Genomic DNA, 26,410 nt, shown 5'->3' with positions numbered 1-26,410 from the left:
GGTTAACTCTTTCTGATTCCATGAAATTTCTGTCTCAGGATGGTTTGCTCTTGGCTTGATCTCCACAGCCAAGAACAGCTTGGTTAGACTGTTTCTCTTCTGTATCAGAGGAGGGAGAGGAGGCACAGAGGCTCCAGGGAAGGGAGCTGTACCTCAGATCTCTCAGCAGCAGCACTCAGAGCACTGCATTTGAAACACTTTGGATTCCTGAACATCCAGCATTCTCTACATCATTATTTACAAATATATTTATTTACTACATTGGTTGCCTCATGTTGGAATGAAGAAATTACATGTGTAGCAGGGTCAGAATATTGGGTTTTCAAAGTCTTTCCTTGCCTCAAGTCTTCCAAAAATTCTGCTTTCAGTCTGTTGAGTTCTTCTGCCAGGCTCTTCATCTCACTTGGGAGAACGTTTTTACCTAAAAGAAAATAAAAGCTGAACTTTTAACTCCATGCTTACAGACAAAATCACAGAACCACAGAATATCCTGAGTTGGAAGGGACCCATCAGGATCATCCATTCCAGCCCCTGGCCCTGCACAGATACCCCAACAACCCCACCCTGGGAATCCCTGGCAGCGCTGTCCAAACGCTCCTGGAGCTCTGGCAGCCTCGGGGCTGTGCCCATTCCCTGGGGAGCCTGGGCAGTGCCCAGCACCCTCTGGGGGAAGAACCTTTCCTGATATCCAACCTAAACCTCCCTGGCCCAGCTGCAGCTGGTCCCTCCTGTCCCTGGTCACAGAGAGAAGTCTGAACACAGGCACAGAGCTGAGCTTTTCAGTTAAGGACACTGAGTTGCTCCTCATATAAATCTAATGAGCAAACCAGTGCAGACTGCAAAGCCCCTGTCCTTCCTGACATGTGTCCCAAAACAGTATTAAGATCCTCTAAAATGCTGCTCTGTACTAAGTGGGTTTATTTAAGCTGTATTTAATACAGTTAATAAATATATTGGTTTTAAAATCTACAAATGTCCACAAATAACACTGACTAGAGTTGTGAAGGCCATTGCCTCAGGCACACCTGCTGAGATAGAATTTCTGAACAATCTACCCCAGGGGAATTCCAGGGACTGTTTTCCATTGCCAGTTAGCACCTAGGGTAGGTAGGATAGGTAGGATAGGTAGGATAGGTAGAAGAGGTACCTTTGGCATCCCTCATTGCCTGAGAGATGACCCTCCTGCATGCCTGGTCAGCCTGATGGACAGCACTGTCTGCACAGATGGCTCGAGCTGCCTCCTGGCCAGGGCCACCAGGAAGGAAGAAAACAAGCAAACTCTTTAAATTTACTTGACTTTTGAAGTGCTTTTTGAAAACAACACATCAGCAGCACCTCAGTCAGCACCCAAGGCTGTGCCCTGAAGCCCAGCAGTGCTACCTTTTGCTCCACATCCTCCTCGTTTGGCCTCTCTGGATTTTCCAAAGCAGTGGTCAGCAAATTCATGATCTGCTCACTAAGAAAACAAACAACAGAGTAAACCACAGCAATCGGACACTGAATTTTTTTCTTCTATTTTGTAATAGTGATGCTACAGAAAAAAAAAAAAGCAAGTTTTCAGTTAAATTTTTGAGGCAATCAGTGAAACAATCTGAGATGAAAAACAGTTGCAACTCACATTATTTCCAGTCTTAGTGTTTCAGACAATTTACAGAGATTTTCAATGACAGGGTAGGAATGCAGTGAGTTTTGAGGTTAATTCTACAAGGGATGGTGGCTGTGAGCTCCCAACAAGCCTGAATTCTGTGTAACTGCCTGGTTCCCAAAAATCACCCCAGGAATATTTTTTACACACTCTGTAGATACAATAAGAAGCTTCTACCACTGAAAATAGCTCTTAGGAAAAACTCTAGGATCAATCCAGTAACATACTTGTCCTCTGAGATGCAATCAGAACTACTCAGAATGAGGCTGTGCTGCTCCCAAGTGTTTTTCCTGAGATCTGGCATTTCTATTTTCCTTGCCATTAAATGTATTGTCTGCTCAGGCACAGGATCACTTCTGAGGCGATTCCTCTGCAGGCAGCATTCCAGTGGACACTCTAAAAATAACTGGCAGAAGCCCAAGGAATCTAAAAAGAACAGAACCACACAATTTTATCTTTAAACAGTTCAAGTAACAATTTCTGAGAGCAACATGCAGGAGAAGAGCTCTACATGAATGAGGAGCTTCTGCACTGGTTCTGAGCATGGCATGAAAACAGATCTAGGGATTTGTTTCCAAACAGGGAACATAATTTTACCTTCAAGGCTGCACAAGCAATGTCTGAGATCAACACACGGAACCATGGAATGGTTTGGGTTGGAAGGGACATTAAAGACAATCTCATTCCTCCCCCTGCCATGGGCAGGGACACCTTCCACTGTCCCAGGCTGCTCCAAGCCCCATCCAGCCTGGCCTTGGGCACTGCCAGGGATCCAGGGGCAGCCACAGCTTCTGTGGGCACCCTGTGCCAGGGCCTGCCCACCCTCAAAGAGAACAACTCCTTCCCAATATCCCATCTAATCCTGCCCTCTGGCAGTGGGAAGCCATTCCCTTTGTTCTGGCACTGCATGCCCTTGTCCAAAGTCCCTCTCCAGCTCTCTTGGAGCCTCCTTATGTACTGGAAGGTGCTTTAAGGCTGCTTTAGGAAGGATTTTACATAATCTACCAATTTATAATAAGACAGTAATAAAGTTACACAGATTGCTACTATATTACAGATATCCCGCAATTCAGAATAACCAACGCTCCAAGAGAGCACTTGAAAGAAAGCAGCTGAAGTGCACCGAATTCCCTACAAACAGCCCCATGCCGAAGAACAAGGAATAATTACATTTGCGGGCCAGCTGGTACACCTCGTACCGCATGCTCTGGTAATAGAAGTTGTCATCCAACAGGAGGACGAGCGGCCGGGAGGCGGCTCCGGCGTCCCCCTCCGCGGCAGGCAGCAGCCCCTGCCGGCGGCAGCAGCCCAGGAAGCGCTCCCAGCCCGGCTGCGCGGGGCCGGGCAGCGGCGCCCCGGTGAGCAGCGCCCGCAGGAATCCCTCCAGGCACTGCAGCAGCTCGCGGCGGCTCCGCTTCCAGCCGGGCGGCTGTGGAGAGAGGAAGGGGAGAGATCACGGCCCCGCATCGCTGCTGCTGAGCGCTCCCGCCCTCCCCGGGCCAGCCCGTGAGGGACCCGGCCCAACCCCGGCCCCGGGGCGGCCGCGTCCCGTTGCCTGGCAACGCCGGTCGCATACTGGTGACGTAACCGCGGCGCGCCCGAGCGGCCAATGAGCGCAGCGGCACTGACCAACGCGGACGGCTGGAGCGGGCCCGCCCCCGGCGCGCGCGGGCAGAAGGCCTCCGGCGGGATGAGCTCGTCGTAGGCGAGGAGCGCGCAGGCCCAGCCCGGGCGCTGCGGCAGCCGGCGGCGCAGGGCGCGGGCCAGGCTGGATTTGCCGGCCGCGGGCAGCCCGCACAGCAGGCACAGCCCCACTCGGGCGCCGCCGCTCCCCCGCCGCCGCTGCTCCGCCGCCGCCAGCGCTGCCGCTCCCGCCGCTTCCGCCGGCGCTGTGCGCATGCGCCCCGCCTCGCGCGGCGCCCCCTGGCGGGCTCGGCCTCAACGCAGGGCCAGAAACGGCCCCTGTGACGCGGCTCTGGTTTTACCCTTTTTTTACCCAATTCTGGTGTCACAATAAGCTCAAGAATTTGCTTTAGTGACCCCCCGAGCGTCAAAGGCTGAGCCATCCCCGCAGCGACTTTTGTGGTGATCACAAAACAAAGATACAACCAAGTGTGCTGCCCCTGAGGATTTATTTTAAATTGTAATGTAGTAAATAAAATCAATGTAATATTATACTTGAGGTCTAAATGATAGGGATATTTAATAATAAAAATTTGAGATGCTGAGGGATTAAGGAAGAGGACACTTCTTTGGAAGACACAGACTTTTTGCCAGCAATCTCTTTTGGGTTCTTTAGTCCAGCTCTTCAGTGATGTGGCCATCTGAGGGGTTGGAAATATTTTCTTGGTGAGGCAATCCTATAATTTATTCACTCTTTTTTCCCAGTTTATACTCCCAAATTTGCATGAAGACAACTCGGGTGTGCTTTACTCCCCAAGGACAGGTGGATCCATATCCACAGCTTTGTTCTTTTGGTCTCTGCACTGCAGCTGCTTCTCCATCCTGGTGGAGACTCTTCTCCCTGGATTTCCTGGATCCATCCTACATGGATACATTTGATGGGAGGCCCGGTTGGACAAACAATGTCACTCCATACATCCTCTTTTAAATCGGTGCTGGTTTCTGACTGTCCCATTTAGAAGGACAAAAGTTAATCTGTTACTTTTGTAGTGGAAGCAGTTTCTAGGGAAAATCTCAAGCTGCAAAACCCAGTAAAGGCTGAACCACTGTGGAGCTGTACAGTGTATTTCCCAGTATCCCATATTTTCTGTAACAACAGAGAGGGATGGGTTCTTTCAGACTCAGAAACATGACCTACAGACCTTCTGGTATCCCCATGTGAGGTTCCTTTTACAGACCACCTGAAATGGAAGCTGGCACGGCTGGTGGGTGGTGAGAGGTGGGCTCTGGGCTCCAGCTTTGGTAGGGCTGATGGCAGGCAGGTGTCAGAGCAGGGCACAGAGACTGTCCCCAAGCCTGGCTCAGCAGGCCCTCGGAGTTCCTGGCAGTGTCCTGAGGAGAGGACAGCCCAGCAGGGGAAGAGCAGATCTCCCATCTTTGAATTACGTCTGTGAATAACTGAATTCACCTCTCTGTGGCCTGAGAGTGAGGCAGCACCGTGGGAGGGTCCTGTTCTCTGACACTCTCACAGGTTCAATCCTGTGCAAGTTGAACTTCAGGTTCTGATTTATAAAACCAAGAGGTGAGGTAGAGGAAGCACAAACACAGCCAGCAGCAAGTAGCAAAACACTGGGATATCACCAAATGTGTGTTCAGTGCCTCTTGGCACCCAGTCCTTGCCAGAGGGACCTGCTTTCCAAAGGCATTTTGGCTGCACAAGGAGAGCACTGGAGCATTGAAATCCTTTCATTTGTCTTTTGGGTCAGTTACTTGTCAGCACTGGTTGAGGGTTCCCAAGAAACATTTCAGACAACTGGTCTAGGTGGGACTGGGGGTCGTTGAGGTCCTGAGGAAGCTGCAGGAAGCTGGGTTTGGACTGGCTGCCTGAAGTGTGGAAAACACACTGTGTTTAGTATTTCATGACTTGAGACACCTGACATTGCTAAACTGGTTCTTTACAATTTTTAAACAGTTTCTAGCATTTACACCTAACTCTCTCTGACTCTTTCTCTCCCTTGCAGCATTTACCTGTGTTTATGCTGTTATCTAAACAAGCAGTAAACCAACATTTCTCCTTCAAGCCTTTAATCTATTATAGCTCATGATGCTGCATGAAAAATCCCCCTAAGCAGGACACAAACCATCAATAACTTCACTTACAGCAACATAAACATAGGAAAGATGAAGTGAAGAAGGTTTTAAATACTACAAACCTTGTACCAGGAAAATGCAATATGGTAAAAATATTGTGACTTGATGGGGCAGGCTGGAAAAGACATTGCAGAAAATCAGGTTAGCAGAAAACACAAAGTGTAGATAATTATTCAGTATTCAGCTAATGGCATTTTAGAACTAGTTTTCATTTGCTGGGACTTTCTTCATGTTCTCTTGCAACACTTTGTTTGGATAATTTTTATTCAGTTTTAGAAGAACTACACGCACAGCCTGGCTAAGCAGCATTTCCAGTGTTTGGCTGAAGAATTAATACAGGTGGTGTCAATGTATCAGGAAGTCATGATTAACTGTGATGGAGGAAAGGCACTGTGCAGTTTGGATCACCCAACATGAAACAAAGCAAGTCTGCATCTATCTTACCTGATTATTTCCTGTGTCATGACTTGCTCTGTTGCCTTGCTTCGGTTCCTGTGCACTGTTACCCCTGAAACAGAAATCACATCAAGAAATCCCTTCAGGGATGCAGAGTTTTCCAAAGACAAGGCTACAGCTCAGAGATCTAGATTCTGCTTTTGAGGCTATCCTTTCCTGTACTTGACAAGCAATTTCAATATGCTCTGCCCCCACATCTGTGCAATACAATTATCAATAACAATTAGGAAAATGCAATGTATTTGGGAAAAAATGCTTGAGAACTGCCAAGAGGAGGATCTGGATTGTACTACCAAGGAGCAGGGGTTGAGCTGTTAAACTCCCCAGTACTGCTGTTAGCAGGGCAGTTTTGTCTTAAAGGAGGTGTGGAATTCTTTGTGTAGATAAAGCATCCACCTGGTTTGCTGCACTGACCTGCAGCACACTGTCATGTATTGGAATAGCACCTGTAAGAAGGGAAATACCTGGGCTGTCCTCTGCTTTTCCTGCAAAGTTTTCTCCTTATTGCATCACGCTTCATTACTGCTGCTGCAGCAAGGATGGCTACTGGCAGCACGAGGAAGAAGAAAATCAGCAGTCCATCCCGAAGTGATGTATCTAGGGAAAAAGAATTGAAATGATGGAATTTAAAATATTAAAGCCCTTTTTTTGTTGTTGCAAAAGGTACAATCTTCAAATTGTCGTAAATTAAAATCAGTAACTTCACTGAAATTTATAACATGCTACAATCAGAAAAGTAGGATTTGGCCTTATGGTATTACAAAAACTTTCTGCCTTATCCACCCTATATATATATATATACATATATATATATATGCAACATTTGTCCTTTTCCATAATTTTTTTCAGTAATTCTAAAGCAGACAAATTCATTTTGTATCTTAGTTTTCGTTTACCTACAATTTTGCTAAACCAACGTTTGCTTTGCTTTACCTTCCTAAACTTTTAATAAATACAAAACATTTTCTCCCTTTCCCAAAGTACAATTTCAGTAAAATTCAATAAAGTTCCACAGACAGTAACACAGATTTTCCTCAGAAAGCTATGGATTATGAACTTTGCTTTTAGACAAAGAGATGGGAAACATTTCATGTGTAAAGGCCAGCAAAAGCTACTTCATTATCAAATAATAATGTTTGCTCTTCAAGTCAGTTCATGATTAAGTGTCTCATGTGGTAGAGATAAACAGTTGACAAGACACTGTTATTAGCAGATTATTTTATCAGTCCCTGGGGCAGAATGAGGGCCAGTTTCAGTGTCCTACCTTTGTGAGCTGGACCACTGTCAACACTGCCACCGTAGCCAGACTGGTTACAGAATGGAGGGGCCCATCCCGGGTTGCAGTGGCAATTCCCATTGTTGTTACACACCTACAGCCCAAAGAACAGGGAGTCATGCATGAGTCAGGCAGGGACAGTTCCCGTTGTTGTCACACACCTACAGCCCAAACACAGGCATTAGTCAAACAACACCTCCCTGAGAGTGGCCCCTCAAACCTTCGGTATGGATTTGGAGTTCCACTCTGTAATTGCACGTGGAACCAAGAAATACTGCAGAGTATTGCATAGAAATACATGGAATATTAACTGGGAATAAGCTCTGCCCCTCCATAACATCCCAGACCACTGAGTGATACTGATGCCCCATGGTAATTCTCTCTAAGTTAACATTTGTGTTATTTGCCTGCAATAAATCACAGTCCAGAGACCTTCTCTGTTGTACAACCTTTGGACTCCATTTTGATTTTTCATAGTGACATATATAAATCAGGAATTACTAGACTGTCATCCTCAAAGGAATATTTTCCTTTTACAATTCACCAGCTCAGTAATATTAAAAAATTCCCTTGGGAAATTCAGAAGAAATGCCTCTCAATGTTAGTGCTAAGAGGTTTGCAGTGTTCTGGCAACACAAGTTACAGGTAAAAAAAGTGGATTTAACTTTTAATACAGATCAGGAAAAAGGAAAGCTACCTGCCTGGTTATTGCTTTAATGCAGGGAATTTGCACAGTCTAGAAACAGGACATGAAGCACCAGATACTCACCCCATTCTTATTACACTTCTGCTTTACATCACAGTTGTAGCCCAGGTATCTTGCATCAACACATTCAAAACCTACACAGGCCTGGAACAAGTAATTAGTGCCTTGCAAACACAGAACTTAAAAAGTCCCATCCTTTTATAAATGTAAGTGTATATGTTTACAAGTCTGCAGCTTTCACTTACATGTTAAGAAAAAGGACTGATACAACAGCCAGTATTTCAGAATTTTATGACTTTGTCTTGGGTTTGCTTAACTCTGTGGATGCATTTTGATGGAGTAATTTGAATAACTGATAATGTAGTTCACTGTAGCATCCCCATTTTTGAAGAGCTAATTAATTGTTTGTATGTATTGATCTGAAAAGATTTTTATTTTATTATGGCATATGAACAAGAGAGCCATGTAATGCTTTCAGAAGTTCAGAACTTTCCAATCAGACTATATTCTGTCATGCTGCTGTGATTCCTCTTACCTTGTTCTCTCCACAGGCTGTCCCATCATGAACTTGAGCAGGATCAGGGATATCTGATCCTAAGTCAAAGTCAGAGGACCAGCACAAAACCCCGGATGCGTTATTGACAACGCTCCAGGCAGGAAGGTTTTGAAGACTGACAGATGTGCACTGGAGCTTCCCACACAGACTGTGCCTGAATGGAATGAAGGACACTCAGAGACAAGGTGAACAGATAAAAATCGGTATTGGTGCAAATACACCAAACATTCCAACCTTTTAGCTTGCATTTCAAGAAAATATACTTTTCAATCTCTCACTTTAAGGCTTTGTAACAGAATATATTTTTTATAGTGAAGATTTTAGGATTGGCATTTATTTGGTGGTGACTTACTGGACAGGACATTTCTTGTACACTCCACCTTTCATTCCACAGTTTCCAAACCTATCTCCTTTAATATTTGCTTTTTCAAAGCATATATCAGGTGCTTTTCGTGCCCCTGTACAAAAAAACAGTGAATCTCAGTAAGCCACTACATTGCCTGAAAAACATAGGAAAAAGAAAAATTGGAAATGTCTATCAGGAGACTACAAATGGGTTTACATTAAATGAGAACCATACCTTTCCCATATATAGATTCACACTGTGAATCAAAGCTCTGGCACACCCCATAGTAGCAATAAGCCTTGCTGTTGCTGCATGGGTGACCATTCATGATGTAAACATCATCTGGGCAGTAGGCAGTGCTTCCATTGCAGTATTCAGGGAGATCACAGACATCTTGTTTTGCTCTGCACTCTGCTCCTGCCACCTTAAACTAGGACCAGAGAGGGAGGACACTTTTCATTTCCAACAGAGGAAGCTCTAGTGTGGAACAATGACAACTGGGAACATTTAGTTGTTTTAAGGAAGACAAATTCTCCTCTTACATGCTGTCTTACTGGTGAATGCCATTTGAAAATATGTCAAGAGGACTAGGACAGCTCTTTTCAAACATTAAAAAATCCTAGTGAATAGTAACAATTTAGTTTAATAAAGCACTGTGTACCTTGCAATTTTTGCAGCACAGTCCTTGAGCACACTGTGAGCCAGGTGTGAGTTTGCAGGTTGCAGCATCACAGCAGGGGTTGGAGCACTCCTGAGAACAGCCATGGAAATGCGACACTATTTTAATTTTTTTCTATAGCTAGGAAAAGTACCTCATCAGTCCACGCTGGATGGACAAGCCAAACTTTAAATAACTGCCTGTGTCATGTTCTCACGTTCTTCTGCCCTAAAAGGAACCAGCAGACACTGTTGCTGTGTTACTTGTGCAAGTCATCAGAAAAACACCTGTTTTGATGTGTTGTGGCACAGGGATGCCAAGGGAACCAGGGTTTGCTGACAGCCTTTTGATTTATTGATTTTTGAGACACTTTTACTTTCTGAAGAGTGAGCCAACACATTCTTGGAAGGATATTTTGACAATGCAAATGTGGGTCTCAAAAGTCATTTTGTGTGGGCAAAGCTTAAGGGTTACAGTTAACAAACCTGTACGTGTTCTATAGATTAACAGTCTGTCATGGAACAGAAATATCCATGATGCTAAAACCAGACAAAACCCAGTGGTTCTCCCACAGACTCTGCTCTGAATCTCACTTCTTTCTCAGCAGTGCCTCAGTGTTCTGTGAAGTCCAATAGCCCTTAACTGAGTCCACATCAAAATCAAAGCATGATTTTAAACTTTTACTAAAATTTATCTCAATACTGCTTGTAAAAATGCAAAATCACCAAAAAACCTCCTCAGATAATATTGCAATTAGGTATGTCAGAAGGCCAGGATTATACAGAATAACATAACATAACATAACATATTAATATACAACAAGTATCCAGCTCAATTTCATGCATTACCTGTGGTTTGCCACAGTCACATTCTTCATTGTTATCAACCACATTATTACCACAGACAGGTTCTTTGTACACATTACTTGTTTTGGGAGGATTTCTGAGGCAGTTTCCTCCTCCATTTAGAATAAAGGCCTCAAAATCATCAGCGCTACAGGTGCTGAAATTCCTGGACCCACTGGAAATCATAATATTTTATTATTATAAATATTTTGCTTACAGGAGAACATACAACTCAAGCTCTTAAAACATCGTTGTTCTATAATAAATACTGTATTTCATAATGCTAGGAGATCATGAGATAATTAAATTTTATTTTCCTTTGCATCAAAGTGCAGTACTAGAAGTTTAAAATACTACTATAATATGAATGCTTTTAGAATCAGAGAGACCATCAGAGTATCTATTCTGGTGTCCTGTAAAAAACAGGCCTTAGAAATTCCTTTTCTATACTGAGCCTAAAAATGTTTGATTAAAAAATATTCTTAGAAAGGTATTCATCTTAACTTGGAGTCCTAAGAACTGAGGAATGCACCTTCCTAGAGTAGTTTTGTCCAGTGTTCAGTTACCCTGATTTATTAATACAACTGTGGATAAATAAAATATTCTGATCTTTTTCTCTTAAGGGGAACCAAAGAACAAATGAACTGAGGGAAAGATAAGCCAAGGAGTTTTTTTTTAATTAACTGTTAAAAGATTTGTTGCATATTTGCACAAACCCAGTGAGTATATGTGAAACATTCTCAACAGGCTGAAAAAAACCCCAGCAACATACTATGATTAAAAAAAAAAAAAAAAATCCAAATGTATTTTTAGGAATGCTACAAATACAGAGTGATTGGGTCAGGAAACAGTTAACATTTCAAATAAATTAAAATTATGTCAAATCCTAAATCAGTGAATCCACCTTTGTGATTAAATTTTTCTAACAACTCCCCATTCACTAAAGTTCTTCCAGATTCATAGCAGTTTCACAGCTTGTAGGGCATAGTCACTGCAAATAAAAAAATTATTAAAATGAAATAACTGGAAATCTTACTTATCTGTGCTGTGCATGATATAGGATGCAGGACACCTCTTATCATCATGTTTCATTCCGAGATTGTGCCCCAGTTCATGTGCAACTACTGTGGCATGACGTAACATTTTGTTATGATTCAGCTAATAGAGAGAATCAGGTTAAAAAAAAAAGTGAAACTAAAGAAAATACTGTTTGTACCCAGAGATTTACTCCCACCACAAAGCTCTCAGGGACTATGAAGGCAAAATACTAAATTGTACTGCAAGGTGAAAGAAGCAAGGATTGACAATTTGTCACTTTATTTTCAGGGAGGGCCAGATTCTGCCACTCCTTCCCTGAGGATCATATTCTGGATAATAAATTGGTCTAGATCACCACTGCAGGTTTCTCCCAGCTGAAATTATTCTGTGTGATTCTATTCTATTGTAACACCATTAGACACCAAGTTTAAAGGAGTCTTCAACAACAAATGTACTGTTAAAGAACAGAATCTGCTTCTGAGATTGTCCCCAAGGTTGTGGCATCCATACTTTAAGGACAGAAATCTCTGGAGTTATTGGTTCTGCCCCAAGGGTGGGGAAAAAAGTAGTTTTGTACAAATTTTTTTAGATTTTTTGCCTGTTTACAGCCTGATTGTCAGGAATTCCAGACACTCGAGAATGTGGTGCATTATGTTCACTTTCTAGATATTTAAAGAGTGAAAAAACCACCATTATTTTGTAGCTGCATTCCCCTCCCAAAACCCCTGTGGTTATGAACTTTAATGGTATAAGGATAAAATTATGCAGCACTGAGTTGGATAAATCACAAAAGATGACCCAAAGAATTTGCTGAATGAGTCAAGTGGGCTGCAATTTGACAAAGAGAGAAATTGGGAAGTACTTGAAAAAAAGAGGTGTAAAATGTGCACAAGTCTTTACATAAGAAACCCCATGAAAGAAACCATCCAAGACCAGGGTGATTTGGCCAAGTAGGTCCAGGATCAGTTTCTTCCATACCCAAATTGTGATGTACTTACAGTGCTGATGGACCCTCCCTGGACATGTGAGCACACAGTACCCACAAAAGCCATTCCAATGGATCCACTGAAAGAGCTTCTCCCTCTGCAACAGAAGCAGTTTGGAGGTGGTGTTAAGATGGGTTGAAAGTTCATGATTTCTACTAAAAGACACTGATGAGTTTGAAAGAAATATTGCAAGGCAAAATTTGGTCTTCCTGAAGTCAGGAAGGAATTTATCACCACAGCAGGGTTTTACTCCAATTAATAATGGATATCTGAATAAAAGCTTGAAAATAATGATCAATCACCTAAGTCTGCTGTGTCAGTGCACTCAATTACTGAGTGGCTGAGGTGGGAAGGGACCTCTGGAAGTCACCCAGTCCCTGGAGTCGATTAACTCTTGAGAATCCATTATAGTTTCTTGTCATTTTTCCAGGTTAAACCAGTTTGGAAGTGCAGAGAATTTTATTCCAGGTATATTTAAATTAATACACAACCCCCAAATCATATACATTAACCCTGCCAGCATGGCTGGTTTTCTCACCTAGTGCAAACTCACATTATGAGGTGACCAACGTCATTTCTTGAGCGCTTCAGAAGATCTTTCTGTCTCCAAGAAACAAATCTACTCAGCACATCTCCAGCTGAACCATCCATTACAGATATGTGGTTGGCATCTGTCCAAATCTCTAATCCAACCAAAACAATCTGGATGTTTAATGCTCTATACATCTGAAAAAAATAATGATAATTAATGTCCCTTGGCTGTTCTGATGGAATTCTGAAAGATGACTTCATTACAACTGAGTAAACAGTAAGCTGAACATAGTGACCAAGACATAACTTCAGTTTCTTTGAAACTAAATATATTATATTTGTAATTATAAGCGAAATATAAAATATTTATAAAATGTAAAAATATTAAGAATACAAAACTAAGTGTAACTGAAAACAATCTACTTTATGAAAGTACCTAAACATATCTTTGGGAAAGACCATGTCCATTTCTTTCCTTAGCTAATTGTCTTGAGGAGAATCTGGGAACAGATCAGAGAGCTTATGGAATTGTTCATAGCACTGACAGTTTTCTTAAGAACAAACGACAAACATGAGAAATACTCTTCCAAAAAATGTAAAACATACTGAAGGCTTCATGTTCCTGGAGAACGGAAGGGGTTTAAAACCATCTTGCAACTCTCTTGCAACCCTGCTTGCACCTCTATAAGGCTTGTGCAGAGATTGGTGATGTGCCTTAACTGTGTTAGAAATTGTTGTATAACATTCAAATACAGTTTCGGAACTGCATTAGCTGCTCTTCTGAAAACTATGATAAAATAGAAATTACTGAATCCAGGCAACTTATCTGACCTACCCCATCAACATAATTAATCAGCTCCACTGTTTCCTTTTGCACTGCAGCAGGATCAGAATCCTTCAGCAAAAACTGCAAAACACCATAACAATGTCAGAGGAGAAAAATTAGCAAAATAATAAAATGTATTTAGTGTTGGATGATATAATTACCCTGTTGTGATCCACAACCACAAATAATTCTACATAACTTTTCTGGGGCAGGACAGCTCGCTTCTCCTGCAAATTAGAAAGCACAGTAAGTTAACATAACAAGTTCGAGGTATTTTACTTATCTTTCTTATGAGGTTCACTTCATGTGTTTATAAAGCAATGTTGCATTTCTAATATGAGCTCAGTTTGTCTTAGATTACCACATAAACATCTCTGCATCAGTAATTCACAGCGGGTCAGACACTGGGATGTGTGAGCTGCCATTCAGCTCATGCCTTTTGTGTCCTATCCATGGCTGTCCTGGGCAGACTCTGCTCTTCCACTGCAGGATTGCTTCAAGCTATGTGAGATCCCCATTGTGCTGCTTTTCTGTTCCAGGATTCCCTTAGCAGGGCTCCCACCAGCTTGGTGTCCATGAAAATGAAGGCCACAAGGAAATGTCCTGCCAGGTCAAACCTACCTGCAGTGATGCTGTCCAGAGCAAGAGCTCTGGAGATGCCTTGGACTGCAGCTCAAGGGAGAAACAGAAATATATTTACCCTGAGGAGCCTGTCCCTGCTGGAGGTACTGTTTGATGCAAATGCATATTTCACAGACTGCTTCACAAACATCTCATGCTCCAGGCTGCCATTCAGCACCCCACAGTGGAAGGGGATCCCCTGCACATCTTCCAGTTCATAAAGCACATGTTCAAATGTGCTGGATGTGCTGAGTGGCTCCATTCCGTACCATTTGCCTCCAATGGAGAGAATTCCCCTAACAATCAAAGAAGAATGAAACATTATTCCATCATTTTTCCCTCATGGTTATGACTAGGTGAATGAGTAACAGCTGGATACTTAAACACTATGTTGAAATAAATTATTATTTTAAATTCTATGAATATGGGGGTAGGTTCAAATGGCCAGTAAAAGACGAAACAGAACTTATTTAAAATACTCAAGGGTGGGCTTCTTGAATCAGAAAAGAAGGAGAAAAAAGAGAATAAATCCAAATTGTTAGTAAATGAGTCTGGATTGTGGGTACAGAGCTGATGCAAACAGTCTCTTTTAGCCCTTTTCTCTATTCATTTAAAGGAATGCCAGGAAATGTCCTGATTTATTGTGAGTGACATCTCACTGCAAAACTTCACCTGAAGGATGCATGGGTGAATTTTATCCCATTTGTGATTTTATTGTATTTGAAACACAAAAAATTGGTTCAAACCTGATCAAAATTTTTCATGGAAATGGTTTGTCTTTTGAAATGTGCCCATTCATAAGACAAAGTTACTTGCAGGAGTGTTTGAAGTTCAACAAAACCTTCATCAGGTAAGATTTTTTTTCTACAAAGGTATCTCAGGTCATCACATTCACATCAACTACTAGAAGCCTCAGTTCATGCCCAGGTTCTGCCTATATTTCTTACGGTTCCTCTCATCTTTTTTTCTGTGAAGGAATTTTGGAAAAGGGGTAAAAAGTGGGAGTTGAGGAAAACTATAAAACCTGTAATGAGTTTCAGCTTCATTAAAAGGTGAAATATTAAAAAAAATAGCAAGAGGAAATACCTAAGGCCATCACATGTGCTAAGAGCAAGTGTGGAGTCAGCAATTCCTTCCACAGTGCCATGATAATAACAGTGTGTCTGAAATGCAACAAACCCACATAATTAGTGACAAAACAAGGTGGCTGCCTTCAACTGCAAACTCATTTTCTAACTAACCACATTATTTGCATGACATCAGGGCTGGCTGTTAGAAATTTACAGAGTTCCCTACTTGGAAAGTAATCCTGACCTTCTTGGAGGAGAATATCACTTGACATGAGTACCTAAAATAGCTTTTGGTCCCTTGGTTCTAGAACACAGCCAGCTTTTTAGTTTAGCCCCATAATCACCATCTGTTATAAAAATATTTTAATATACATTGCTCATCCTGTTCTTAGAGTCCTCTCAAAGGCTGCTCTGAGAAGATCTTTCATGCACAAATGACCCAAATAAGTCTCACTGAGCTTACACGAAGTTTAAAGTTGAAATTAAATTTAGAAGTATTTACAAGGCTTGTTTCATACAGGATTTAAAAACTATAGAGCTTTGATGCTGTCACTATACTTTAAATTGCATATTATGCAAAGGTGGCTTAAATTCAAGCTTGGCATAATCTCCTGGCAAATCCTTTCACACCTTGGGAAACTGGGATGCTGGGAAACAGCCCAGTCCCTCTTGAACCTCATGTTTAGATCACTGGTAACTGTTAAACAGAAACGCTACACTGTGAAAACCAACAAGTCTCATTCCCAGCAAATATATTTTTTCTTGGCTTCCCTGGTTTGAGGAAATTCTGACACAAAGGGGGAGGTTTATTATGTACAGTACCTCATTTTTGGATGGTGTTGCCTGCAGTTTCCCATTTTCCCCATATGTGTACAGCTTAAAGTTGTCACTAAGAAGTTTTCTGGAAACAAAAATAAACTTCTGCTCTTTTAATGGTCCAGAAACAAGTCAAGAGTCCTGGTAAGTGCTACATTCTGTTAGCAGCACACTCTACACTAAATTATTATTAAAATCCAGGCACAAGAAACAAAATGCCTTAAAATGAGCTGGAGACTTTGGAAAAGAACTTATTTTGAAACTTATTATTACATATTTTAACTAAAATATCCATAGAGAAGAATCTAAGCAGATGCAGTTGCATAAGGCCTGGCCTGTTACAGGTTCAGGAATGAGGAACAAGCGAAAGAGAATTTTTCTTTCAAATACAACAATACATAAAATCCTTACCCCACTAATAAAAGGCTAATGTTGAACTGAATTCTAATTTTCCCTAAGGATTTTCTGAAATGTGCTAATTTGTGCTGATAATAAAAAAACAAGCAAAATTTATTTCTTCATGGCGAGAAAAAATTATTATTCCCTTCTATTTGCAAGATACTGCCATAACAGAGACACTATATTTAACACTATTTACCAGAGTCATTTTGTAGTTACTACAATGGTTTCTTCTGAATTTTTCCAGCATAAAAATGCTTGTCTGTAAGCAACTAACCCTGAAACAGGACAATTCCTTAGAACACTCTATCACATACTTATTTTTCTTCAGCTTTAGGAGATATGTTCCATTTCTGGTTTTAACTGAGTAAGAAAGATTGTCCTCTGAATGCTCCTGAAAACAGAACAAAAGATATCACTTAATGAGGTGATTTTTCTATGTGTTTTTTTTAATTCCATGTTTTGCTTGACAAGACAGGCCCAACTACTGTGTATGTTTTAAGTAAAAAAATACAGATTCCTAACCCCCAGGCTTCCATATTTCAAAGTCTCAGCAGCACACTGAACCTTCTTTCCTCTGCAAAGTTTAAATTCTATTAATCTATATTTTCATTTAGACAGGAGGGCACAGCCCATGAATGCCCTCTTTGCTAAGCACCACGTCATGCTTTGTGGCACTCCTTAAGTAAATCAGATAAACGACTCACAGTCTTTTATCCCCTAATTGGTTTGCACAAAGATGACTCATGCTATTTCATTAACAGTTACTTCAGTAAATTAACTCCATATCTGGCACAAAGGTAAGTTACCTCAGAACTGAAGAGTTAAGGCTCAGGTTTTCATCTCTTAACCTGTGCCACTCTGTGGGACCATTCTTATCCTTTGGGTGTTAAATGGTTGAAATCCTCTGGTTATTATCCAAAGACCAGAACATGGACAGCATGGATGTTAGCACAAGTTCAACATCTAATCTGACTCAGAAGAAATGGAAATATTCTTCAATGTTCCTTCTCACTTCTGTCTTACAAGGTCATTAACAGGATTAGAAGTTTGGAAGGCACTTAGAGTACAATCACAGGCCTTTGGGGGATAAATTTACTTAAAACTAGTTGAAAACACTAAGAATCAGAAGAGAGAGAGTGGGGCACATTTCTTTACAAAAATCTCTATATACCATCCATTGTGTGTGTGCAATATAGGACAGTATTGGGAAAAGCAGCAATATCAGAAGAAAAGAAATCAGAGTAACAAACCTCATGAGAAAATGGGTGATGTTTCTCTCTCCCTGTCAGACTCCGAGGAATGATTATTTCTAATGTAGAAAGTCTGGATGTGTGTTGAGAAGATACACCTAAAAATAAAGTTTGAAATTGGTAAATAATTAGAAAGGACAAGGCATTATGTTGGCATCTGCACAATGGTGATTGCCAAAAGACCATTCTGATACAGCCAGAAAAAAAAAAAAAGAGTGAAATAGTTCAGGAATGATCAAACTGACTGAAAAAAGTTACTTCAGATTAAAGCTGGGGTCTTCTGGAGCACACAAAGAAAAATTATTACAGTATTTAAACAAAATCTTAATTCTCTCGTATTCTGGATTATTAACTTTGTGACTTTGTCTGTCATTTTTTTTCTTCCATGACTGACACTTTTAAACTGATGTACCACAGAAAATTGGTGCAGCTGGCCTTCTCCTTTCTCCATTGTCCTGAATAAGGAATACTTTTAGTTGTCCTCTGGATATAATTTGTCCACCTCCTGTGTGGAAGAAAAGTTGGCACACCACACTGCCTCCTGCCATTGCCTAATCTTACATTTTGTTTGTTCTAGCAACAGTCAGATCTTTGCAAAAGGTTTGTAGCCCTTTACATGATATCAGAATTATCTCCAGAACAACATGCTAATGCAGGAAGCTAAAGATAAGAAGCCTGCCAAGTATCTGGTTTCAGGTAAATGGTTTTATAAAGACAAAAACAATCTTCAGTGACTTTTAAAAAATTTGTGTAAAGTTAAATTCATCTTCCTTTTTCTTGTCTGCTCATCAGCTGGTTTGATCAACAGAGACACAACTATTTGCTTTTAAAAAGAATCAACAATAACATGGGTTTTAACAATGGAAGTGGTTTCTTCCTCATTAAATTGTTCTTTTATAAGGAAACAAAGAGATTTCTTCACACTTAGAGTAGTACAGAATCACCCTCAGCCTCCCACATTCCTATGAAAGGAATTCATAATTGCAGAAAAGTCACACCACCAGCCATTCAAAGTGAGGAGGATTCTCCAGTGTAATGATGATCTCTCCCTGTTAGATAACATCAGGATTTTTAAAAGCTAGGTGCAGGTAGCATATGTTTAACAGTACAGTCTGCAATTGCAATCAAAATGTGGAAGTTGCTATTAGCAAACAGTCTGAAAACAATACCAGCACTTGGTATTTACTTCTGATTTTGCTCTTATTCTTCAATAGTTTTATTATCTAAATCAAAAAATCCATTCTGTTTCATGAGCCAAGTTTATGTTGAACTAACCATGGAGATGCTCTTTCAACAATTCAAATTTTGACACCTGAAAGCAGGAAACCATCTTTGATGCATGTCATAAAAATACGACTTTTTAAGAAACATTACAGGTATTACATTTAAATCTAAAATGTGAAGCCAAATCATAGAAATGAGTTAATGAAGAATCACAATGAAATTGTAGGAATTCCCCTCACATTAGTGAAGAAGAAATGTTTTTCTACAGTCTCTACAATTGATGACAGTGACAGCAACTGCAGTTGTCACAACCAGTGTCCTGCACAGAAAATGATGTATTTATGTACCTACTACAGCCTGGAGGAAAAAAAAACCCACAAAGAACTCAACTATAAAAAGTTTCAACCTGTAATCTCTCCCAAGATTCTCTCAATGAGCAAGGCTGCACAGGGAGAGCTGTGACTTGATGTCAAAGGTGTCCATCACTCCGATCAGGGTCCAAGCAGACTTGGAGAAACTTTCTGAATATGTAAAAAAAGAAAGCTTACCTTTTATCCAGAAAGGTTTTCCAGTAAAAGTTAGTCCAAAAGTGAACAAAAATAGGCTGTGCATTAACATGACTTCCCAGAGAAACTACTCCAGCATCCGAGCTGGCTCTGGCTGCTCTGCAGGGAACCAGAAGAACAAGAACCGTCTGCTCCGAAGGTAAACAACAGAAAAAGCTCTCCAATACCGCATCTCGGCTGAGGAAATGGGAAGTAAAATTTAATCCATTAGGCTTGTGAGAAAACTGGTCAGACAGCCTAATGCAAATAAAAAGCAGCACATTCTTCAATGCTGATTGGAGAAAAGAGCACGTCCCGTGCCGGGATCAAACTGGTTTATTCTAAAGGACTTTCATCCCCCAGTGAGATCATATGAGATTAGAAACACAAAGTATTGCTACTGACAAATGCAGTGTTTAGGATCTTTATCCTGGCTACTGCCAGCTCAGTAAAAAACTAGCGTGAATCAATTTACTCTTTGAAATTTCAGCTTCTTGTCTTCAATTTTTTCAACTTTACTTTAAATATTATGCATAGGAACACATGAAAATCCCCAAAACAGAGGTTTTACACAGTCCCTTCTATGTTAAACACAACTGTCTTCACCAGAAGTCTGTAATCCTGTGCAGATCATCGCTCTTCCACTATCAATCTTCCATGCAACCACATTGCCACCAAAACCAGAAAAGAAACCCTTCTAAAACTGGTTGAATTTGCAGAGCATTTCAGAAGTATCAAGTGCATTTAGAAACACAAAAAGGAGAATGAAACAACACGCTCAAACATTTACATTAATTAATTTTAATTAATTCTTTGATTAAAACAGAGAAAATGCAGTTTTCCATTGGTACTAAATCCTATAAAACAACGTCTTAAGTGACAAAAAGCAGGATGCTGGCTGTATTTGCTATATTAGCTTGTGCAAAGCCCGTTCAGGTCCATTTCCTGACAGTCACATACCCAGAATATCCTGAACATTCCTGCACCAAGTACCTGGTGGAAGCAGAACTTGATACCCTCATGCGCTGGGTCTGTGTCTACCACAGCCTCAGGAGTAGCATTCCCCAACTCCAGAAGCTGAGATCCTACTGAAAATTAAATGAACCCCATCATTTATTTATGGCCTCATTTATTCACAGCCTCTGTCCTGTGTGGTGCACTGTCAGGACACAACTCGGGAGAATCCCGCGGCTCCATTTTTGACATATTACTGAATTTCACAGAATCTAAGAATCATTTCAGTTGGAAAAGACCTCTGAGATATTGAGTCCAGCAGGGGAACCCGTTCAGTGCCCGATCACCCTCTGGGGGAAGAACCTTTTCCTAATATCCACTCTAATCCTCCCCTGGCACAGCTTCAGGGTCGGTTTCTTCTCCCAGGCGACCAGTGACAGGACAACAGGACATGGTCTTAAACTGCGCCACAGGAGATTTAAATTGGACATTAGGCGGAATTTCTTCTCAGAAGGAGTAATTAGACATTACAATGGGCTGCCCAGAGAAATGCTGGAGTCGGGAGGTGTTTAAGGAAAAACTGGACGTGGCATTCGGTGCCATGGTCTGTTGACACGGTGATGTTGGGTCACATGCTGGACTCAATACTCCCAGAGGTGCTTTCCACGCGAATTAATTCCGGCTCCGCGGGCCCCTCCGCCACTCCCGGCCCGGGACAGCCGCTCCCCGCTCCAGCCCCGGGCGCTCCCTCAGGCGCTTCCCGCCCCGCCCCAGCGCGCACGCGCGGAGCCCCCGCGCGGCGCAGGCGCGTCCCGGTCGGCGGCCGCCGCTGAGGCTCGGTCGGTGCCGCTCCCCGGCCGGGGTGTCCCCGCCGGGCGCTGCCCGGGGCTCCGCGATGTCGAGCGGCTGCGCGGCGGTGGCGGAGGAGGAGGCGGAGGAGGGAGGCCGGGAGCCGCGCTGTGTGTCGGCGCGGTGCTCCTGGCCCTGCGCCCCGCCGGACGGCCTGGCCCGGGCGCTGTGCCTGCGGCGGGGCGCGGGGGACGGCGAGCCCGGGTGAGGGCGGCGGGCGGCGAGAGGGGGCGCCGGGCTGGGCCGGGCGGGAGCGGGGCAGGCGGGACAACGCGTGTCGCTTCCCCCCCGCAGCAGCGAGGCCGTGCTGGCGGAGCGCCGGGCGGGCGGCGAGGAGCCCTGCGAGCTGCGGCTGCAGTGCCGGCCCGGCGCCGAGATGGTGTCCGTGGGGATCGTGAGCCAGGCCCGGAACATGGAGGTGTACGTGGGCGAGGAGTACTGCGGCACCAGCCGGGGACAGAGCCGCGGCGCACGCCCGGCCCCGGGGTGAGTGGTGGGCACGGGCGGTCCTGGGTCCCGCACACGCTCCAGGCAACCTCGTGTTCTGTGTGTGTCTGGAAAGGGCTCCTGCTGTTAAAGACCTGATCCCTTTAACAAGGCTGAGAGAATTGGGGTTGTTCAGCCTGGAGAAGAGAAGGCTCTGGGGAGACCCTAGAGCCATTTCCAGTGCCTGAAGGGGCTGCGAGAGATCTGCAGAGGGACTTTGGACAAGGGATGGAGAGATAAGATGAGGGGAATGGCTTCACAGTGACAGAGCGCAGAATTAGATGAGATACTAGGAAGGAATTTTTCTCTGTGAGGGTGGTGAGGCCCTGGCAAAGGTTGCCTAGAGAAGTTGTGGCTGCCCCATCCCTGGAAGTGTCTAAGGCCAGGTGGGACGGGGCTTGGAGCAACCTGGGACAGTGGAAGGTGTCCTTGCTCATGGCAGGGGCTGGAAATGGGTGGCTTTTAGGGTTCCATCCAACCCAACCCGTTCTTGGGTTCTGTGAAAGACCTCTTGTCTCTTTGATAAGTCGTCGTCTCACTCTTCAAAGGACAAGAGAGAAGATTTAAAAAGGAGGTTTTCTTTTCCCCTTCAGTACTTCCTGCCATTCTTTGCCGGGAGAAATAAAACAATGTTTCTGTTTTAAGTCATTACATGGCACATCTGCTGCTTAATTAGCTAAGTAGAAACCAGCCGACTCAGAGCCTCAGGGAGGATGTGTGAATAATGTACTGAACCTCAGAAGCTTCTCTAGTGCACAGTGTATGCACACATACAAGTAATTTTTTACATACATATTTGATAAGATTCATTACAAGTTGTATATAAGCACTATAGCTGCTATTAGAAAGTAAAAAACTGCTAAAAACTAGAAACTAAAACTGCTGTTAGAAACCATAAATTTGCATTAGAAATGTGTTCCAGTCAGTCTTGTTTCTTTATCTAAATATTTACTGTGATAGTGTATTTCTACAAAACAGTTAAGTACTTTGTATATTGATGTCACAGCTTGTTTATTTTATTTTTCTAGTGAAACTGAAGAGGTTACTTTATACCACAAGTACCTTAAGTTTGAATGCCCTGCAACCTCCTGTAGAGTTAAGGTAGGGAATTGACCAGTATTGTTTTATTTTTCTTTGGCTTTTTAATCACTTAATTGAATAAATTGCATTGCTCTTAGTAAAATTATTGGTTGTATACACTTCATCTCTTCATATAATCACTTAAAAATCTGTTGGCAGGTACTTTGTCTTGTTAGCAGAGTTCTCTTTTTGAATTGGTATCAGTTTTCTTTTCATGAAGACTATGATACAGATAATTTAGTCTCAGAGAAAAAAACCCATAAACCAGATAAACTGCAGATCTATAATTAGAACTGTCAACTCTGGGGTTAAATAAGCTTGTGAAAATTGTATGACCACTACTCTTACATGCTTAGAAAATCATCTTTGGGGCATCTGTTCCAGTCAGAATTTTGTGGGGAATAATAGCAAGGAGAAATTGGCTTAATTTTCCTGGAAAAGAGTTCAGCATAGTTTTTCCCAGGACTCAAAGAGCAATGCATTGTTCCCTACGTACATAGAAAACATGAAATGTTTTTTCCTAACCAAAGTGTTCTTTTTCCTTCTTGCAATAGCTGCTCTCCTTTGGTGAGAAACAAAGAGTACTCATCAGTAAAATAATTCTAGACGTGAAAGCAGTGTCTGCAAAACTAGCAACTGATTTTCCTTCACTAGGCTCAAGCATAGATCTAGACAGAGTGCAAACTATAATGGAATCCATGGGATCCAAGTTGTCTCCAGGTGCTCAGCAGCTCATGGACATGGTCCGGTGTCAGCAGAAAGTAAGTCACTTTTCCACAGTACAGTACTGATCTGGTACTTTACCAGTTAGGAATGCTCTAAAATGATTTAATAGTGTCTTTTAATTCACACTTTCTGCCATTTTAAGCCTGGTTTAGTTGTTGCTACTCAAATGAGTGCAATGAGTAAAGATTGTGTACTCCAGGATTATTATTATTTTATGCATTATTATAATTTTAAGCTTCACTGCCACCCTGCTCTCCTTTTGTCACTGCTTGACAAGGATGGTGGGCATGTTCCCTGGAATGTGTAAAGTGTAGATAGGTGGGCTGGTTTGTCTCTTTAAAGGTCATTATAACCATGTCACCTTCAACTAAAGGGAACATGCTCTCACAGAGCATTTACTTCAGATCCTCATCCTGCAAGGTGGGCTGTTTCACCAGAATCCTGAATCCATCTGATGTTAATAATTCGTTTTTGGGGACACAGTGTGGTAAAAATGAAGTCAGTAAAGCTCTTTTCTTACTCAGAGACTGACAAGATAATTAACATTCATATTTAGAAGGAATATAGTTCAAAGCTGCTTTTGAAATATTTACATCCCATTAGTAGAATGCTGGGTTATAAAGTATCTATTTTTATTGCTGTATAATTTATAATATATTTTAACCCTTCAACATTAATGGTATTGTTTTTCTCCCCATCAGAACAGTTTCCCTCTTGGAGACAAACTCAGTTGGATCTTGGGGAAAAATTCCGACTTTGGAGGTGACCTTGCAATGGACGGATTGCACAGTGCAGCTCTTCAGTCATCACTGAGTCCATCAGCCAGTGAACCTTTGCCTGTTAAAAATCATTTAACAAGTGAAGCACTGTATAAAGACTTCAGAATAACTCATGATCTGAACTCAGAGGTACCTGAAAGAGGGAGTACTTTGGATTCTGTAAGACTTCCTACCCAGCAAAATGCAGTTGACCTCAGGAATGATTTGAAAGCCGTGGGACCTTTGCAAGTGCAGGAACAAGCAGGTGAAACTCCAAACGTAGCCAACCCACAGGTGCTTCTTCCTTTTCTTCAAAACTTGTGCACTCAGGTGAATCACCTTCGGCTCAAGGATGGAGAGAGGCACCTCGGGAAAAGGGCAGTGGCTAAAGAGGAAGGTGTTCAGAGTGTTGGGTGAGTTAAGTTTGGTGAATCTCTCAAAGCAGTATTGACTATTGACAAATTTAAACAAAATGCATAATGTAAGCGTTTCCTTCTCATTAGCATCAGTAGTGAATCCTAGAGTACGTGGTTTTCAAGGCTATATGGTGATGAACATTGCAATTAATTTTTCACATGAGCTGCTTGAATATAGGGGTTTTTCCAGAAGAAATCACATCATTTGTTGTTACTAAACTGTCTTCTACCTCCGTTTCAGCTAATTTTAAAAGCATGTTTCTTCATACACATTTAGTTTGTCTTTCTCATCTACTACTACATTTTAATTTTGATTACTTTTACCCCTAAATTCTTATTACATCATCCCTTTTTCACACAATGTGGCACAGTCTTTCTGCTGTACTTGGTGTGTATCATCCCACTGATCTTTTCTGTCCCTCCTCACTTGTTGGTATTTACAGTGCAGATGTCACAGCGACCCAGTTTGATACCTCAGGAACAATAGTGGAACTTGTGAGATGTAGGAATGTTGTGTAGGAATCAGAATTCTGATGGAGACTGAATATCTCAGCTCCAGTATTTTTAAAGAATGCAGATGCAAACCCAGAGAGTTGCATAGGTGGATAAATCTTGAAGCACTTTGCTGACAAGGACAGCCTGCCACGCTGACAGAATACAAACTGTGTATATTGTTGACTTGTGTGGATTTTGAGCCTTTGAAAAAACAAGGTTGAAAGAAGATGACTATATACAATAGCATGTTTATGAAAAAAAATTGAGATTTCAAGTCTGGCAGGCAGAGTGTTTTACTTGTGCTAAAAACCTAATGCCTTCCAAAGTTCATTGCCTGATAACTGAGATTTTACATATAAAAGATGTTCAGATGCCCAGATCTCTATATTACCCTATGTCATTTAGAAATAGTTTATACTTACTCTTATATTTGTTCTTCTTACAGGGTAGAACAACAGCCTATTTGCTCCTATTTGGAAAAGATCATTTCAAAAAATCTGGATCTGATGGAGAGGAAACTAATGGACTATATTGACTGCCGAATCCAGGCTCTTCAGACACACATAGACAATAAAATGTTTCTCTTGATGGACTTGGTTCAGAACTCAAAACCAAACAAAATTTCACAAGCACACTATGATTCTAATGAGGGATTTTCTAATGGAGAGAGATAGATGGATTCAGAGGTAGGGTTTCAGTGTAAATACTTTAAGGGCCATTACACTTCACAAAGCTTAGTATTTATGCAGTTGAACCTATAAAGAACCTCAGTGTTGTTAACTTGCATTTTGTTACTGTAATTCTATCCACTGTTGCACACAGTTGTTAGTTTTATGAAAGATCTTAAGAATATGGGTTTTTTCCTAAACATAAGAGTTTTGTATGCCCTTTGTGGCTTATTTATTTAAAGAACATTGCTAGAGCTTGTATGAACAGTTCCCCAGTTCCAGTTTGAGCAATGGAGTACTCTAAATAAACTGAGTTACTGCATATCTTTTTACTTACTTGTAATCAGTTCACCTTTTTTGGTTGTATTAATTTTTGATCTGAAATGTGTTATCAGTAGAACAGTGTA

At 41.9% G+C, this 26,410-nt stretch overlaps 3 protein-coding genes across 3 annotated transcripts; 1 reads left to right on the top strand and 2 right to left on the bottom strand.

Moving 5' to 3' along the window:
• Positions 1-25: 25 nt before the first annotated feature.
• Positions 26-3,544, bottom strand: PSTK (phosphoseryl-tRNA kinase). Its single transcript, XM_069020211.1, has 6 exons — positions 3,275-3,544; positions 2,816-3,074; positions 1,873-2,071; positions 1,381-1,456; positions 1,148-1,241; positions 26-421 (listed from the first exon to the last, which is right to left on the bottom strand). Exons 1-6 carry the CDS (start codon positions 3,542-3,544, stop codon positions 234-236), a joined length of 1,086 nt encoding a protein of 361 aa, XP_068876312.1. The 3' UTR covers positions 26-233.
• Positions 3,545-3,767: 223 nt separating this feature from the next.
• Positions 3,768-19,725, bottom strand: LOC138112701 (disintegrin and metalloproteinase domain-containing protein 9-like). The gene is made up of 22 exons (XM_069020208.1): positions 19,575-19,725; positions 17,803-17,900; positions 16,867-16,943; positions 16,157-16,235; positions 15,351-15,427; positions 14,344-14,560; positions 13,805-13,870; positions 13,653-13,724; positions 12,840-13,012; positions 12,299-12,383; positions 11,299-11,420; positions 10,266-10,437; positions 9,421-9,510; positions 8,994-9,189; positions 8,766-8,871; positions 8,393-8,567; positions 7,921-8,001; positions 7,140-7,245; positions 6,340-6,472; positions 5,864-5,927; positions 5,482-5,534; positions 3,768-5,152 (listed from the first exon to the last, which is right to left on the bottom strand). Exons 1-22 carry the CDS (start codon positions 19,642-19,644, stop codon positions 5,074-5,076), a joined length of 2,391 nt encoding a protein of 796 aa, XP_068876309.1. The 5' UTR covers positions 19,645-19,725; the 3' UTR covers positions 3,768-5,073.
• Positions 19,726-21,321: 1,596 nt separating this feature from the next.
• C6H10orf88 (chromosome 6 C10orf88 homolog) lies at positions 21,322-26,335 on the top strand. Its single transcript, XM_069020198.1, has 6 exons — positions 21,322-21,578; positions 21,669-21,860; positions 22,889-22,961; positions 23,495-23,701; positions 24,368-24,837; positions 25,781-26,335. Exons 1-6 carry the CDS (start codon positions 21,421-21,423, stop codon positions 26,007-26,009), a joined length of 1,329 nt encoding a protein of 442 aa, XP_068876299.1. The 5' UTR covers positions 21,322-21,420; the 3' UTR covers positions 26,010-26,335.
• Positions 26,336-26,410: the final 75 nt, after the last annotated feature.

Source organism: Aphelocoma coerulescens, chromosome 6 (assembly GCF_041296385.1).
Source record: "Aphelocoma coerulescens isolate FSJ_1873_10779 chromosome 6, UR_Acoe_1.0, whole genome shotgun sequence".
NCBI classification, from domain to species: Eukaryota; Metazoa; Chordata; class Aves; order Passeriformes; family Corvidae; genus Aphelocoma; species Aphelocoma coerulescens.
Note: the sequence above shows the minus strand (reverse complement) of the source record. Positions and strands in the feature narration are given on the sequence as shown.